This window comes from Carcharhinus amblyrhynchos, chromosome 23 (assembly GCF_965287045.1).
Source record: "Carcharhinus amblyrhynchos chromosome 23, sCarAmb.v2.hapA, whole genome shotgun sequence".
Classification (NCBI taxonomy): domain Eukaryota; kingdom Metazoa; phylum Chordata; class Chondrichthyes; order Carcharhiniformes; family Carcharhinidae; genus Carcharhinus; species Carcharhinus amblyrhynchos.
In genome coordinates, this window is record NC_137346.1 from 39,399,711 (window position 1) to 39,415,685 (window position 15,975).

The 15,975-nt window shown below is 46.3% G+C and overlaps 1 protein-coding gene across 1 annotated transcript in view; it reads left to right on the top strand.

The window, feature by feature from the left end:
* bckdk (branched chain ketoacid dehydrogenase kinase) overlaps positions 1-15,975 on the top strand; it is a 55,813-nt gene that overhangs the window by 3,201 nt on the left and 36,637 nt on the right. The window contains exons 2-5 of the mRNA XM_080210709.1: positions 4,892-4,960; positions 7,199-7,309; positions 13,133-13,180; positions 13,339-13,458. Coding sequence (XP_080066835.1) covers positions 4,892-4,960; positions 7,199-7,309; positions 13,133-13,180; positions 13,339-13,458 — 348 coding nt within the window. The remainder of the gene's footprint in view (positions 1-4,891; positions 4,961-7,198; positions 7,310-13,132; positions 13,181-13,338; positions 13,459-15,975) is intronic.

Below are 15,975 nucleotides of genomic sequence, written 5' to 3' on the forward strand. Positions count from 1 at the left end.
CTTCCGACCTTATGACAGAGGGAGGGTAAAGTTGGTTGGGCCTGGATGTCCTGGAGCTGAGATGACTGACCCCCCCCCCACAACCACAACCATCTTCCTGTGTGCCAGGTATGATAATCCCTGGAGTGGGAGCATGCGGTGTCCACGGGTGCAATTGATGCCTCCATACCATTTATATAGATGATCTGGAGGAGGGAACCGAGTGTATGGTGTCGAAATTTGCTGATGACACCAAGATTGGTGGAACGGCAAATTGCGCGGAGGGTGTGGAGAGTCTGCAGAATGATCTAGATAGGCTGGGCGAATGGGCCAGGAACTGGCAAATGGAATTTAATGTTGGCAAGTGCGAGGTGGTCCACTTTGGTAGGAATAATGGTAGGAAGGATTATTACTTACGTGGCGAAAAACTGCAGCAGGCGACGGTGCAGAGGGACCTCGGGGTCCTTGTGCGTGAGTGGCAAAAACCCAGCTTGCAGGTGCAGCAGGTGGTCAGGAAGGCGAATGGGATGCTGGCCATCATAGCGAGGGGGATTGAATATAAAAGTAGGGAGGTCTTGCTGCGGCTATATAGGGCATTGGTGAGGCCGCAGCTGGAGTACTGTGTGCAGTTTTGGGTGCCGTACTTACGCAAGGATATTTTGGCCTTGGAGGGATTGCAGAGGCTGATGCCGGAGTTGAGGGGGTTGAGCTATGAGGAGAGGCTGAATAAACTAGGCTTGTACTCGTTAGAGTTTAGAAGAATGAGGGGAGATGTCATTGAGACGTATAAGATGATGAATGGGATGGATAGGATAGAGGTGGAGAGACTCTTCCCGCTCAGAAAGGACAGTAGGACTAGGGGGCACAGCCTCAAGATAAAGGAGGGGCGGTTTAGAATGGAGTTGAGGAGGAACTTCTTCACTCAAAGGGTGGTGAATCTCTGGAATTCTCTGCCCGTTGAAGTGGTGGAGGCTGCCTCGCTAAATATTTTTAAGACGCGGGTTGATGGGTTTTTGATAAGCGAGGGGATTAAGGGTTATGGGGAGAGGGCGGGAAAGTGGAACTGAGCCACGACAGATCAGCCATGATCTTATTGAATGGTGGGGCAGGCTCGAAGGGCTAGATGGCCTACTCCTGCTCCTATTTCTTATGTTCTTATGCCTGTTGGGCACCGCTCGGACTGGGGTGCATTTTTGACCCTAATAATCACATTTTAATTTGATGTTTTCAAGTTTCCTTTGTATTTTGATTTTGTTCGGGCTGTTCCCGTTCCTCCTGGGGAGCTATCCCTTTTTATTTTGTCCTGGTTTATTTTGAGTTTGTTTATTTGGTTTGATCTTTAAAAGAGGCCAGGTATGACTCCAACCAGTGGAGAGTTTCCCCTCTGATACCCATTGGTTCCAGATTGCCAGGGTTCCTTGATGCCATACTCGGTCGAATGCGGCCTTGATGTTGAGGCGGTCACTCTCATCTCGCCTCTGAAATTAAGCTCTTTTGTCCATGTTTGAACCAAGGCTGTATTGAGGTCAGGAGCTGGCTGACCCTGGTGAAACCCAAACTGGGTGTTGCTGAGCTGGTGGTGCATTTTGTCTTACTATTTTATCAGCAAAAGAATCAAAACTCAGAAGCCGCCACGATTGCTGTTATCGTTAGAGAAACTTGTGGAAACGCAGTGACCTTAGAGGAGCCACTGGGGGAATAGACAGTCGCCTCTATGGTTACCATTGTGCAGTGCATGTGGTGTTTTGTCTGTCTGGGGTCAGGCTGAAGGGTGGAAATTGCAGAGGCATCTTTGGATGTGAAAGTGGGGTGAAATGACTGAAACATTTGCACATTCTGAAGAAGTGGAGCAACAAGGCTTGAATTGATTTCCCTAGAGCAGAGAAGGCTGAGTTGGGGGAGGGGGGAAACATGATTGTGGGATATAAGATTATAAGGGGTATGGACAGGGAAGCAGCTGTGCCCTTGGTTGAGAGGTCAGTCACGAGGGGCCATAGCTTTAGGGGAAAAAAAGTAGGAGATTCCGAAGGGATTTGAGAATTTTGTTTTCCTGAGGGTGGTGGGAATCTGGAGTGGTAGTGGAGTTCGGAAAGCTACAACCTTTAAAAAGCTTTTGGGCGAGCACTTGAAACATCCACACATTTCAAGGATATGGGACAAGTGCTGGAAAATTGCCATTAGTGGTAATTGTCAGTGCAGACTCAGTGGGCCGAAGGGCCTTCTCTGTGCTGACTCCAGATGGCTGAGCTAAACATTAGTGTTAGAGAAACCTGCAAAGATGATGAGCAGAATTTAATCACAAAAAAATGGATGGGTTGAAGGGTCAGGGAGGATGTTGAAACTTGAAAATTCCCAATCCGTGTCCAACATGCTGATCTCCAGTCATGGCAAAGAGACAGGAACAGGCTCCCAAGCAGCTCCCAGGAGGTGGGTTGGCCATTGAAATAATTTGATGCTGCCTTCCTGTCTTCTAGGTATAAGCGCTGGTTGATTTTCCCATATCTTGGGACCAACTCTCACTCCCACCAACTCAGCTGGGGGTTCCCTATCTTCTCCTGGCCTCTAGCCTTCTCCATTGTGTTCCCTTGAGGAAGCTGCACTGCAGATTCAGGCTGACTTTCAGACAGGGAATCTGCTTGGGAGATGGAAACCTCACATTGCAGAGCATCCAAGCATGGTCAAAACTACACCCCCCACCACCCCTTTCTCAAACATAGAAAAGAGGAGCAGGAGAAGGCCATTCAGCCTGTCCAGCCTGTTCCACCATTCAATGCAATCATGGCTAATCTTCTATCTCAACACCACACTCCAGTTCTTTGCCATTTCCCTTGATGTCTTTACTGTCTAGAGATCTATTTCCTTCTTAAATATATTCAATGACTTGGCTTCCACAGTCTTCTGTGCTAGAGACTTCCACAGATTCACCACCCTCTGAGTGAAGAAGCTTCTCCTCATCTCAGTCCTAACTGACCTCTCCCTTATTCTGAGACCGTGAGCCCCCTCCCCCTAGCCAGAGGAAACATCATCCCTGCATCCAGTCTGTCCAGCCCTGTTACAATTTTATACATATCAATAAGGTCCCCTCTCATCCTTCTAAATTCCAGCACATACAGACCCAGTCAACCCAATTACTCCTCATACAACAATCCCACCCATCCAGGAATGAGTCTGGTCAACCTGTGCTGCACTCACTCTATGGCAAGTGTATCCTCTCATCGATAAGGGGACTGAAACTAGGTGCAATAGCCTGGATGTGGTCTCACCAAGGCCTTGTACTGCTACAGTAAGATATCATTGTTCCTGTACAGAAATCCTCAATCCAGTCAAGATCAGGGCCAATAATCTGGGAACATATTTAATTACCATTTCAGAAAGTGTGGGGTTAAAATGGGTGCCTACTTTTAAAGTTTACTGGTGGCAAGCGCTGCCCCCCCCCCTCCCCAGGTTCTCCAGTTTTCTCCCACGGTCCAAAAATGTGCAGGTCAGGTGGATTGGCCATGCTAAATTGTCCCTTAGTGTTGGGGGGATTAGTAGGGTAAATATGTGGGGTTACGGGGATAGAACCTGGGTGGGATTTTAGTCAGTGCAGGCTCGCTGCTGTGCTGTTGGGATGCTATGATTCTTAGAAATAGGCATATGTTAACACTGCAATGAAGTTACTATGAAAATCCCCTAGATGCCACACTCCAGTGTCTGTTTGGGTACACTGAGGGAGAATTTAGCACGGCCAATGCACCTAACCAACACGTCTTTCAGACTGTGGGAGGGAGCCGGAGCACCCGAAGGAAACCCACGCAGATACGGGGAGAACATGCAAACTCTGCATAGACAGTGACCCGAGGCTGGAATTGAACCAGGTCCCTGGTGCTTTGAGGCAGCAGTGTTAACCACTGTGCCACCTTATTATTTATTTGTCAAAAAGCAAATTGTACTGACTAACCTGACCAGGTTATTTGAAGTGGGGAGTTGATGAGCATCGTGTGTGTGTGGACCTTCAAAAAGCATTTGAGAAAATATCATAAAATTAACGTAATATTAAAGTTAAACACAGAAGATTACAGGGACAGAAAAGGGGAGAGTGTTGATGGACCTTGCTGATTACTGACTAAGAAAGCACCTTGGCTGAGAACAGAAGGTTATCTTAAAAGTCCTGGTGCATAAAATGTAGTCTTCAGAGAAAACAGCAGGAAGGATGGACAGAAGCCTGTTCTGGGAACAGTAGAGGAGGGGATTATTCCTGCTCATGTTTTTTTTATTATGTATCATAGATGTTGCTGGAAAGCCAGGGAAATAATTTAAAGAACCTGCATTTATGTAGCACCTTTCACGATCTCAGTATATCCCAGAAGTCTCACATTTGATGGGTGGGGACCCATTTGATGACATTGGACCCCTTATTGAATTGCACTATGGAATGTTTTACGCAGTAAGAAGTCTCACAACATCAGGTTAAAGTTCAACAGGTTTATTTGTTAGCACAAACCACTAGCATTCACGTGATGAAGGAGCAGTGCTCCAGAAGCTAGTGGCTTTTGCTACCAAATAAACCTGTTGGACTTTAAGCTGGTGTTGTGAGACTACTTAATGTGTTTACCCCAGTCCAACGCTGGCGTCTCCACGTCATATTTCACACGGGGCAGTGAAGGCAGATGGAGCATCTTATTCAAAGAGATAGCGCTGTAGCACTCCCTCGATACTGCACTGACACATCAGCCTAGATTATGTGGGTGATTTGTGGAGTAGGATTCGATCCCATGATCTCTGACTGTGTACAGAGAGTGCTATTACTGAGTTACACCTAGTTGTGTTTATTGGCCAGGGGAATTTACCAGACCAATGAAACAGGATATTTGTATGTTTGCTGAGACAGGAATAAATGATTTCACCTTCCTGCTGTGTTTTTTTTTAACAGGCATCCGTACGTCTGACTCCGACTACCATGTTGTATTCGGGGAAAACCCCCGATGGGAGTCATAACCTGGTAAGTGGCATTGAGTTCCTTGTCCAGCGATTAGGTCGGGAAGGACCGAGGGGAAAACGGCAGCTAGAAACTTCCCCAACAACATCGGCCTGCAGTAACATTGCACGTTTGGCAAAGGCTAATGTCCCAAAGCACTTCTCAGGTTCAAGATCAATAAGAAAGTTCTTTATGATGCAGATAGGAACACAAAGGCAGTCCTTTAACTAACTGCAAAGCTCTGTTTTCATACAAGTCTACAAGAAGGAAACTACCAACTGAATCACAGAATTGTCACAGCACAGAAGGCGACCATTTGGCCCATTGTGTCTGCACTGGCTCTCCAAATGAGCATCATGCCATTCTCCTGCCTTTTCCCCGTACCTCTGTACTTTGTTTCTGTTCAACTAATCATCTAATACCCACTGCCTCGAGTGAACCTGCCTCCACCACACTTTCAGGCAGCACATTCCAGACCTGAACCACTTGCTGTATGAAAAACGTTTTCCCTTGCAACACATTTGTTTCTTTTGCAAATCACCTTCAATCTGAGCCCTCTCCTCCTCCTTCCCTTTAGAACATAAGAAATAGGAGCAGGAGTAGGCCATCTAGCCCTTCGAGCCTGCCCCGCCATTCAATAAGATCATGGCTGATCTGAAGTGAATCAGTTCCACTTTCCCGCTGTCTCCCCATAACCCTTAATTCCCTTGTCTGTTAGAAACCTATCTACCAGTGACTTAAATATATTCAGTGAGGCAGCCTCCACCACTTCAACGGGCAGAGAATTCCAGAGATTCACCACCCTTTGAGTGAAGAAGTTCCTCCTCAATTCCGATCTAAACTGCCCTCCCCTTATTTTGAGGCTGCGCCCTCTCGTTCTGCTATCCTTGCTAAGCAGGAAGAATCTCTCAACCTCTACCCCATCTCGCCCCTTCATTATCTTGTAAGTCTCTATAAGATTCCCCCTGAGCCTTCTAAACTCCATCGAGTACAGACCCAGTCTATTCAATCTCTCTTCATAAGCTAACCCCCTCATCTCCGGTATCAGCCTAGTGAACCTTCTGTGCACTCCCTCCGAGGCCAATACATCCTTCCGCAAATACGGGGACCAAAACTACACACAGTACTCCAGCTGTGGCCTCGCCAGTGCCCTGTACAGTTGCAGCAAGACCTCCCTACTTTTATATTCTATCCCCCTTGCTATAAAGGCCAACATTCTGCTTTTACAAGCAGGAACAAGTTTCTCCCTGTCTACTCTGTCCAGCCCCTTCATGATTTTGAACAACTCCTATCAAATCTCCTCTGAGCCGCCTTCTCTGTAAGGAGAACAGTCCCACCCTCTCCAAGCTACGATCACAGCTAAAGTTTCTTATCCCTGGGACCATTCTTGTAAACCTCTGCTGCACTCTCTCCAATGTGTGTTCACGTCCTTCCTATAGTGTAACCTTGATGGAAAATTGCAAATAGGTATTTGGTGAATTCTAAAACTTGCTGTTCTTTGTGACAGAAGGCGCAGTTCACCTCCGCGGGATCACGTTAATGAGGGGATGGAATTTTTATTGATGTAATAGTTACACTCAGTGCCTGAGGACCGTGGTGGAATTTAATCATTGTCAATATGGATTCTCCCCTAGTGTCCCATTGAGAATTTATTGAACCAGCAGCTGGGCCCCTGAAATAAAGTTCCAGCCAGAGCTGTGGTGGCAGTTTTATATTTGGGTTCATGAGAATATAAAACTGTAAGAAATAAGAGCAGGAACTCTGCTTTTCAATGCAATTATAGCTGGCCTTTTACCTCAACACAACTCTCCCACTCCGAGGCTTCAGTGTGTTTTAGGGTTTCTGAATCCAAGAATTTTGATGTATGTGGGAAATAGAATCCTACAGTGCAGAAAGGGGCTGTTCGGCCCATTGAGCCTGCACCAATCCTACCCAGGTACTTATCCTTGTAACCCCACATATTTACTCTGCTAATTCCCTTGACACTAAGGAGCAAATTAGCACGGCCAATCCACCTAATCCATACATCTTAGGAGTGTGGGAGGAAACCAGAGGACCCGGAGGAAACCCACGTAGATACAGGGAGAACGTGCAAATTCCACACAGGCAGTCACCCGCGGCTGGAATCGAACCTCCATAGTTCAGCAGGCTGTGGCATTATTTTGCGTGTGTGCGCGCGCGCGTGCGCCTGTGCACAATGTAGTAATGTGTGGGTCAAGCCACAGATGCTTTAAGGTTAATATTTTTTTCTTGATTGTGCAGAGAAGTGCCAGATACCTCTACAATGAACTGCCTGTTCGCATTGCCCATCGGATTAAGGGATTTCGGAGCCTTCCCTTCATCATTGGCTGCAATCCCACGATTCTGCAGGTGGTAAGTGTGACCAGTTAACAAGCGAATCCACCCTAGCGATGTTACAACATTGAGGAAACCATTGTCTTAGCATTGAAAGTACCTTCATAAAAACTGATTTTCCCCTAATCACCCAAATATTGTGGCTTTCACCATGAGGCCAGGTTTAAAGTTTATTTATTAGTGTCTCTGCAATGAAGTTACCGTGAAAATCCCTTAGTCTGCACGCTCCAGTGCCTGTTCGGGTACACTGAGGGAGAATTTAGCACGGCCGATGCAGCTAACCAGCACGTCTTTTGGACTGTGGGAGGAAACCCACGCACACACGGGGAGAATGTACAAACTCCACACAGACAGTGACCCAAGCCAGGAATCGAACCCAGGCCCCTGGCGCTATGAGGAAGTGGTGCTAACCGCTACCACTGTGCCGCCTAAATCCCGTGTTAGCAATCTGTCAGCCAGAGCTGAAAGCTTTCACTTATCCGAGTCACTTGGTTTCACTTCATTTAATCCGAGTCCCTGGTGCTGTGAGACAGCAATGCTAACCATTGTGCCACCCAAACCCCGTGTTAGCAAGCCGTCAGCCAGAACTCAAAACTTTCACTTATTTGGTTAAATGATAATTTTTGCTAAAACATTGTATGTAAATACTCAAAGTTATGTAGGAGAAAATGGTATATGTTGAATAGAAGCTACAAATAGGAATATAGAAAGGGGCTGGAGATGGGGAAAGAGGGCCTGACAGGAGAAGGGAAGGCTCCAAATTAATTTGATTTATTATTGTCACATGTATTGGTTTACAATGAATAGTTTCTTGTGCGCTATACAGACAAAGCATACTGTACGTAGGGGAGCAGGAAAGGAGAGAGTGTAGAGTGTAGTGTTACAGTCATAAGGGGTACACGGTGGTGTAGGAAAAGATCAGGTTAATATAAGGTAGGTCCAGTCAAATGACAGCAAGGAAGAAGCTGTTTTTGAGTTGGTTTGTACGTGTGCTCAGACTTTTGTACCTTTTTCCTGACGGAAGAAAGTGGAAGAGAGTATGCCTGGGTTATGTGGAATCCCTGATTTATGCTGGCTGTTTTTCTGAGGCAGCAGAAAGTGTAGGCAGAGTCAGTGGATCAGAGTGGTGGACTGAGTAACTTTTACAACTTGTAGTTTCTTGGACAGAGCTGTGATACATCTGGAAAGAATGCTCTCCATGGTGCATCTGTAAAAATTGGTGAGAGTCGTAGCTGACATGCTGAATATTTAGAGGGATAGTGAGACAATACTGTGAGAAGTGTCTTAGAGCCATACAAAGAGAGACAACTCGGCCTTCACCGAGTACGTGAGAGTACAGGAAGAGAGATTCACGCAGTTTACATGTTGCGTTTTAATCCGTGAGCAAGGTGCGGAACGTGAACGTTGGATAGAAACATCTTTACTGGTAATTGTTTACAAGATATAAAAACTATTTGTTACTTGGAAGCATCGATGAATTAACCAGCAAAGCAAAAAAAAGAAGCGCTGCAGCATTTACCAGGATGTTGCCTGGTATGGTTTATGAGGAAAGGCTGAGGGACTTGAGGTTGTTTTCGTTAGAGAGAAGAAGGTTACGAGGTGACCTAATTGAGGCATACATGATGATCAGAGGGTTAGACCGGGTGGACAGTGAGAGCCTTTTTCCTCGGATGGTGATGGCTAACACGAGGGGACATAGCTTTAAATTGAGGGGTGACAATTATAGGACGGATGTCAGAGGTAGGTTCTTTGCTCAGAGGGTAGTAAGGGTGTGGAATGCCCTGCCTGCAGCAGTTGTGGACTTGCCAACTTTAAGGGCGTTCAAATGGTTAGTGGATAGACATATGGATAATATTGGAATAGTTCAGGTTAGAGGGTCATTAGATTGGTTCACTGGGTTGGCGCAACATCGAGGGCCGAAGGGCCTGTACTGCGCTGTAATGTTCTATGTTCTATTGCTAAGGTCGGGGCATCATGTGTTTGTAGAAAGTCTGTTAAATTCATTTGCTTTGTGCAGGGATTGAAATGCATTATGATCTATTGACTGATCTGACTAAGAACGTTTCCTGAGGAAACCACAGAACTGTGTATCAGAGAGAAATGTAAACAAGCAAGTTCAAAAAAATTATCTCAACTTCAGAAACAACAAACCCTTGACATCATGTCTCGTGACAATATGTTGATTACATAGAATATACAGCAGAGGAAGAGGCCATTTGGCCCATATCGTCTATATCAGTGTCAATGGCCCACTCCAGCCTCCTCACGTCTTTCCTGATCTGACTCGATCAGTATAAGCCTGTGTTCCCCTCCCCCTCACGACATGCTGATCTCAGCCACTCCCATTCTCGACTCTCTTTGGGTGAAGAAGTTTCTTCTGAATTCCCGATTGGATTTCTTAGGTACTATTTTACATTGATGGTCTCTGTACCCCACGAGCAGAAACATTCTCTCTGTATTCACTCCATCAAAACCTTTCATAATTTTGCAAAACCTTTAAGAAATCGCCACCAAGTTGTCTTTTAAGAGAAGCAGCCCGTGTGTAGATAAATCTCTCGATTTTTGGTGTTAGCTTTTATAAAGTTTTTTTTCAAACTCTCTCTCCAGTCTTGCTTCATGGCATTGCTTCCAAGAATTTGGAGCAGGGGTAGGCCTTTCTGCCCCTCAAATCTACTCTGCCGTTCAATAGTATTAGCACTCTATAAGGTTATAAAATCCTTACGGTGACAAGTACCCTACTCAGACTGTATCGTACTCAGACTGCCCTATCCCGGTAACTACACATATTTACCCAGTTAATCCCTGTAACCTATACATCTTGGGGCACTAAGAGTTAATTTAGCATGCCAAACCACCTAACCTGCACATCTTTGGGGAAACCCATGCAGACACGGGGAGAACATGCAAACTCCACACAGACAGTGACCCAAGGCGGGAATTGAACCTGGGCCCCTGGCGCTGTGAGTCAGCAGTGCTAACCCCTGCTGCCCGTGGTTGATTTGATTGTGGCCTTTCTACCAGCTCACCCCATAACCCTTGACACCCTGTCGAGCCCAAATCGATGTAACTCCGCGTTGAATACGTTCAACAAGCCAGCCCTGACTGCTCTCTGGGGAAGAGTCTCACAGACAAGTCGGATGTTTTGTAATGTCTGCAGCTGAAGGAAGAAATGTTCAGGCCTTTGGGCTGTTTTGCTAAGGAGCAGCAGAACCTCCCTAGTGGGATGTAAGTGAGCCAGTCGGGCCTCTTAGTGTCGGGGGACTAGTTAGGATAAATGCGTGGTGTTATGGGGATAGGGTCTGGGTACAAACTTGGTGGGCCGATGGGCTGACTGGCCGCCTTCTGCACTGTAAGATTCTATGATCCATTGCTGATAAACGCTATGGAGAAAGGGGGTGAGGGCTGTCATTCTGTGCTCACAGAACCACTGATAGGGTTCCTGAAGAATACTGAGAACTCTGGCTTAAATCCCCAAAAGTTGGGTCTATGTACCGTGTAACCGAATGAGAGCATTGTAGGGAGAGGTTTGTAAGTTTCTGTAAAACTCCCTTCCACGGCTATTCTGTCTGTCTTCTATGACCAAACCTGTTGTGTATCCAGCCAGCCATCTTGAATCCCGTGTGATTTTAGTTTTTGCACCGCTCTGCCACCTGGAACCTTATTAAAACCTTACTAAAGCCCATATAAACTACATCCACAGCCCTTCCCTCGTTAATTATCTTTGTTACCTCTTCAAAAACTCAACCAGGTTGGTGAGACATGACCTTCCCTGTACAAAACCATGCTGCCTATCACTAACTAGTCTATTTTCTTCCAAATGTGCATATATCCTGTCCCTCCATATCTTCTCCCAAATCTTCCCCATCACGAGTGTCAGGCTCACCAGGCTTTAACTTCCTGAATTATCCCCACTTCCTTTAACAAGGGGACAACATTGGCTAGTCTCCAGTACTCTGGAATCTTACCTGTGGTAAAGAGGATGTGAAGATATCTGTTAAAGCCCCAGCTATTTCTTCGTTTGCCTCCCACAGTAGCCTGCGATAGATCCCATCTGGCCCTGGGGGCTTGTCTACCTTAATGCAATTTCGGATACCCAACACTTCCTCCTTCGATATATTGACATTCTCTAGAGTGTTCACATACCTATCCCTGACCTCAACATCCGTCATGCCCTTTTCCTTGGTGAATACTGATACACCAAGTACTCTAAGGATCTCACCCTGTGGCTCCGTGCATAACTTCCCTCCATTTCCCTTGAGTGGGCCTGCTCTTTCTGTTGCTACCCTCTTGCCCCTAATATATGCATTAAAAAGCCTTGAGATTGTCCTTAACCCTGTTTGATAAAGATATTTCATGGCCCCATTTCACCCTCCTAATTCTCATTGATCATCATGTCAATATGGAAAGCTGTGCTTTAGTTACTTTATAAAAGGTTATTGTTTCATGTATTTATGTAGATTTCAGTCATGCTGTCCATAGTGCCAATGGCCAAAGGGTCAGTGAAGCCCCGCCCCTTGTCTGGCTTCTCTCCTAGGATGGTGTTGCATGTCTTCTGCTGCTCTTTGCCCCCAATAAAGATGGTGGCCACTCATGCACCCAACTGCATGTTGCCCCATATAAAGATGACGGCTGCTAACCCAAGCTTGTTGACAGAAGCAGGCGGGCTGCTGAAAATGTGAGATTGGGCCTGCATGGTGGCACAGCGGTTAGCACTGCTGCCTCACAGCGCCAGGGACCCGGGTTCAATTCCCGGCTTGGGTCACTGTCTGTGCGGAGTCTGCACGTTCTCCCTGTGTCTGCGTGGGTTTCCTTCAGGTACTCCGGTTTCCTCCCACAATCTGAAAGACATGCTGGTTGGGTGCGTTGGCCGTGCTAAATTCTCCCTCAGTGTACCCGAACAGGTGCTGGAGTGTGGCGACTGGGGGATTTTCACAGCAACTTCATTGTGGCGTTAATGTAAGCCTTACTTGTGACAATTATAAATGAAGTTTTAACTTTAGTTGCATTAATCTTACAGAGAGCTCAGTGGGCTGAATGGCTTCCTCCTGTGCTATAACCATTCCAAGTCATAGAAGTTCGCAGCATGGAAACAGGCCCTTCGGCCCAACTTGTCCATGCCGCCCTTATTTTTTTTAAACCCCTAAGTTAATCCCAATTGCCCACATTTGGCCCATATCTCTCTATACCCATCATACCTATGTGTCTACCTAAATGCTTTTTCAAAGATAAAATTGTACCCGCCTCTACTATTACCTCTGGCAGCTTGTTCCAGACACTCGCCACCCTCTGTGTGGGGGGAAAAAGTAGCCCCTCTGGACACTTCTGTATCTGTCCCCTCTCACCTTAAACCTACGCCCTCTAGTTTTAGACTCCCTCACCTTTGGGGAAAGATATTGACTATCTACCTTGACTATGCCCCTCATTGTTTTATAGACCTCTATAAGATCACCCCTCAGCCTCCTACGCGCCAGAGGGAAAAAGTCCCAGCCTATTCAGCCCCTCAAGTCTTACACGTGGTTATATTTTCGGGTAGCTGAACAATCATTGATGTCGGATTCAGAAAATCAGTTGACTCGATTGGTATTGGCAACCGTTGGCCAAACTAAGATTGATTAATCTGGTCATTCTGCTGCTGCTGGCTTGTTCCTTAATGGTGCTTACGCTGACTAAATTGTAGTGATTGGATCGTGTATAGTTGACTGCCAGTGTAATTGTCAATATGTGATGCCCCTCGGCTGTAACCATGGAAAGTGCATGGCTGTGTTTTCAGGTGTGAGCCTGCTGTTAGGAAGACGGGGAGAGTGCCCAGCACTGATCAGATTTGTTCCCTTTTTTTCTCAGCACGAGTTGTACATCAGAGCCTTTCAGATGTTGTCTGACTTCCCACCAGTGAGTATAGCTGAGCCCGTTCCCCGCATTCCCTCCCCTGCTTTGTTCACGGTGGAGCTCGCGCCCCCCCCGCCCCCGTCTTCCATCGGTAAGATTTTATAAGCTGTGTACAAATCCAGCTGCAGAGAGGCGATCTCTTCTTTCCGTTACTCCCTTAGATCACAGACACAAAGACGGAGACTCAGTACTGCAAGATGATTCGTCAGCTCCTGGACGACCACAAAGACGTTGTCACGATGTTGGCTGAAGGTTTCCGAGAGTGCCGAAAGCACGTGCAGGTAAATGAACTCTGCCGCTGTGGCATTTTCTTTATTCCCACACAGGCATCGCTGGCAAGGCCGGTATTTGCCCTAATTGCCCTTGAACAGAATGGCTTGCTAGGGCCTCTGCAGAGCGCATTTAAGAGTCGACCACATTGCTCTGGAGTCTCGTGTAGGCCAGGCTGGGAAAGATGGGCAGATTTCCTTCCCCGAAGGATGTTGGGGATCTGGATTTTTTTTTAAATTAAATGACAATCTGTTATAGTTTTCACAATAACCATCCCCAACCAGCTTCCAATCCCAGCTTTCTAATAGAATTCAAATTCTGACAGCTACCATAGCTAGATTTGAACCCATGCCCCAGAGAATTAGCCTCTGGACTACTAGACCAATCGTGTGACATTATCTCTCCCTCCATTAGGCAGATCCTCGTACAAACTTGCCTGTGAAAATTAGTCCTGAATTTTGATGGAAAGACCTGCCCAAAACAAGATGAATTTGGTTGGTTCAACTCAGTTGGCAGTACTTGGCTGAGAGTTCGTTTTGTGCATCGTGTAAATTTAAATGTTGGCCCTGGTTGCCATTTTTGACTATTAGCCAATGGGAATATTATTGCATTGTCTGATTAGCCACAATAAGGCAGACTAGAAAGTGTTTCTATTTGTGGCTAGTTCTGGGATAATTCTGTTGTCTCTCTCTCTCCCTATCGCTGTCATAGAATCCCTACAGTACAGAAGGAGGCCATTCAGCCCATTGAGTCAGCACTGACCACAATCCCATCCAGGGCCTATTCCTGTAACCCTACATAGAACCCTACAGTGCGAAAGAGGCCCTTCGGCCCATCGAGTCTGCACTGAACACAATCCCACCCAGGCCCTACCCCCATATCCCTACATATTATACCCACTAATCCCTCTAACCTATGCATCCCTGGACACTAAGGGGCAATTTCTTAACATGGCCAATCAACCTAACCTGTACATCTTTGGACTGGGAGGAAACCGGAGTACCTGGAAGAAACCCACACAGACACAATGAGAATGTGCAAACTCCACACAGGCAGTGACCCAAGCCGGGAATTGAACCCAGGACCCTGGAACTGTGAAGCAGCAGTGCTAACCACTGTGCTACCGTGCCGCCCATATTTACCCTGCCAATCGCCCCCTGACACTACTGTCATTTTTAGCATGGCGAATCAACCTAACTCACACCTCTTTTGGACTGTGGGAGGAAACCCATGCAGACACAGGGAGAACATGCAAATTCCACACAGTGACCTGAGGCCACATTGAACCTGGGTCCCTAGTATTGTGAGGCAGCGGTGCTAAACACCATGCCTCCCCACAATTATACAATTCCAGACCTAGCTGACTCCTGATGCTTAAACCTGCCTTGGCCAAAGACAATTTAAATGCCATTGCATTCTCTGTAATGAGTGTTGTGAAGTGATTATTTTCATTATATTGAAGTACCTCCAGGCGCAAGGTGACCTGTGTAGAAAACCGGAATATTATTGCACGTTCTGTGATGGACGTTTTGAAATATTTGTAATGTTCTTTCAGATTTTTACGAATGAAGCATAATTTCTTTTTTGCAACAAAAAAATCAGAAGTAGGTTTCAGGAGCATCTTAATGGTATAAAAGTAAAGTAGGGAGAAAGTTCCAAGATTATGCCCCTGTAATCTGAAGGTGCAGTCACCAATTTTTTTTAAAATTAGGTTTGATTTATTATTGTCACATGTATTAGTAAACAGTGAAAAGTATTGTTTCTTGTGCCCTACACAGACAAAGCATACCATTCATAGAGGAGGAAATGAGAGAGTGCAGAATGTAGTGTTACAGTCATAGCTAGGGTGTAGAGAAAGATCAACTTAATGCGAGGTAGGTCCATTCAAAAGTCTGGTGGGAACAGGGAAAAAGCTGTTTTTGAGTCAGTTGGTACGTGGCCCCAGACTTTTGTACCTTTTTCTCAACGGAAGAAGGTAGAAGAGAGAATGTCCGTGGTGCGTGGGGTCCTTATTTATGCTGGCTGCTTTTCCGAGACAGTGGGAAGTGTAGACAGAGTCAGTGAATGGGAGGCTGGTTTGCGTGATGGACTGGGCTACATTCACAACCTTTTGGAGTTCACTATGGTCTTGGGCAGAGCAGGAGCCCATACCGAGCTGTGATACAGCCAGAAAGAATGCTTTCTATGGTGCGTCTGTAAAAGTTGGTGAGAGTTGTAGTGGACATACTAAATTTCCTTAGTCTTCTGAGAAAGTAGGGGTGTTGATGGGCTTTCTTAACTATAGTGTCGGCATGTGGGTAACCAGGACAGGTTGTTGGTGATCTGGACACCTAAAATCTTAAAGCTCTCGACCCTTTCTACTTCGTCTCAGCTATTAGTGTAGTGATTAAAATTGGGGTTGCACGAGGGGCCAGAATTGGAGGAACACAGATATCCCAGAGGGTTGTGGGGCTGCGGGTGATCAGAGAGATGGGGAGGATGAGCAGATTTGAAAACCAGGGTGAGAATTTAAAAATGGTGGTGTTGCC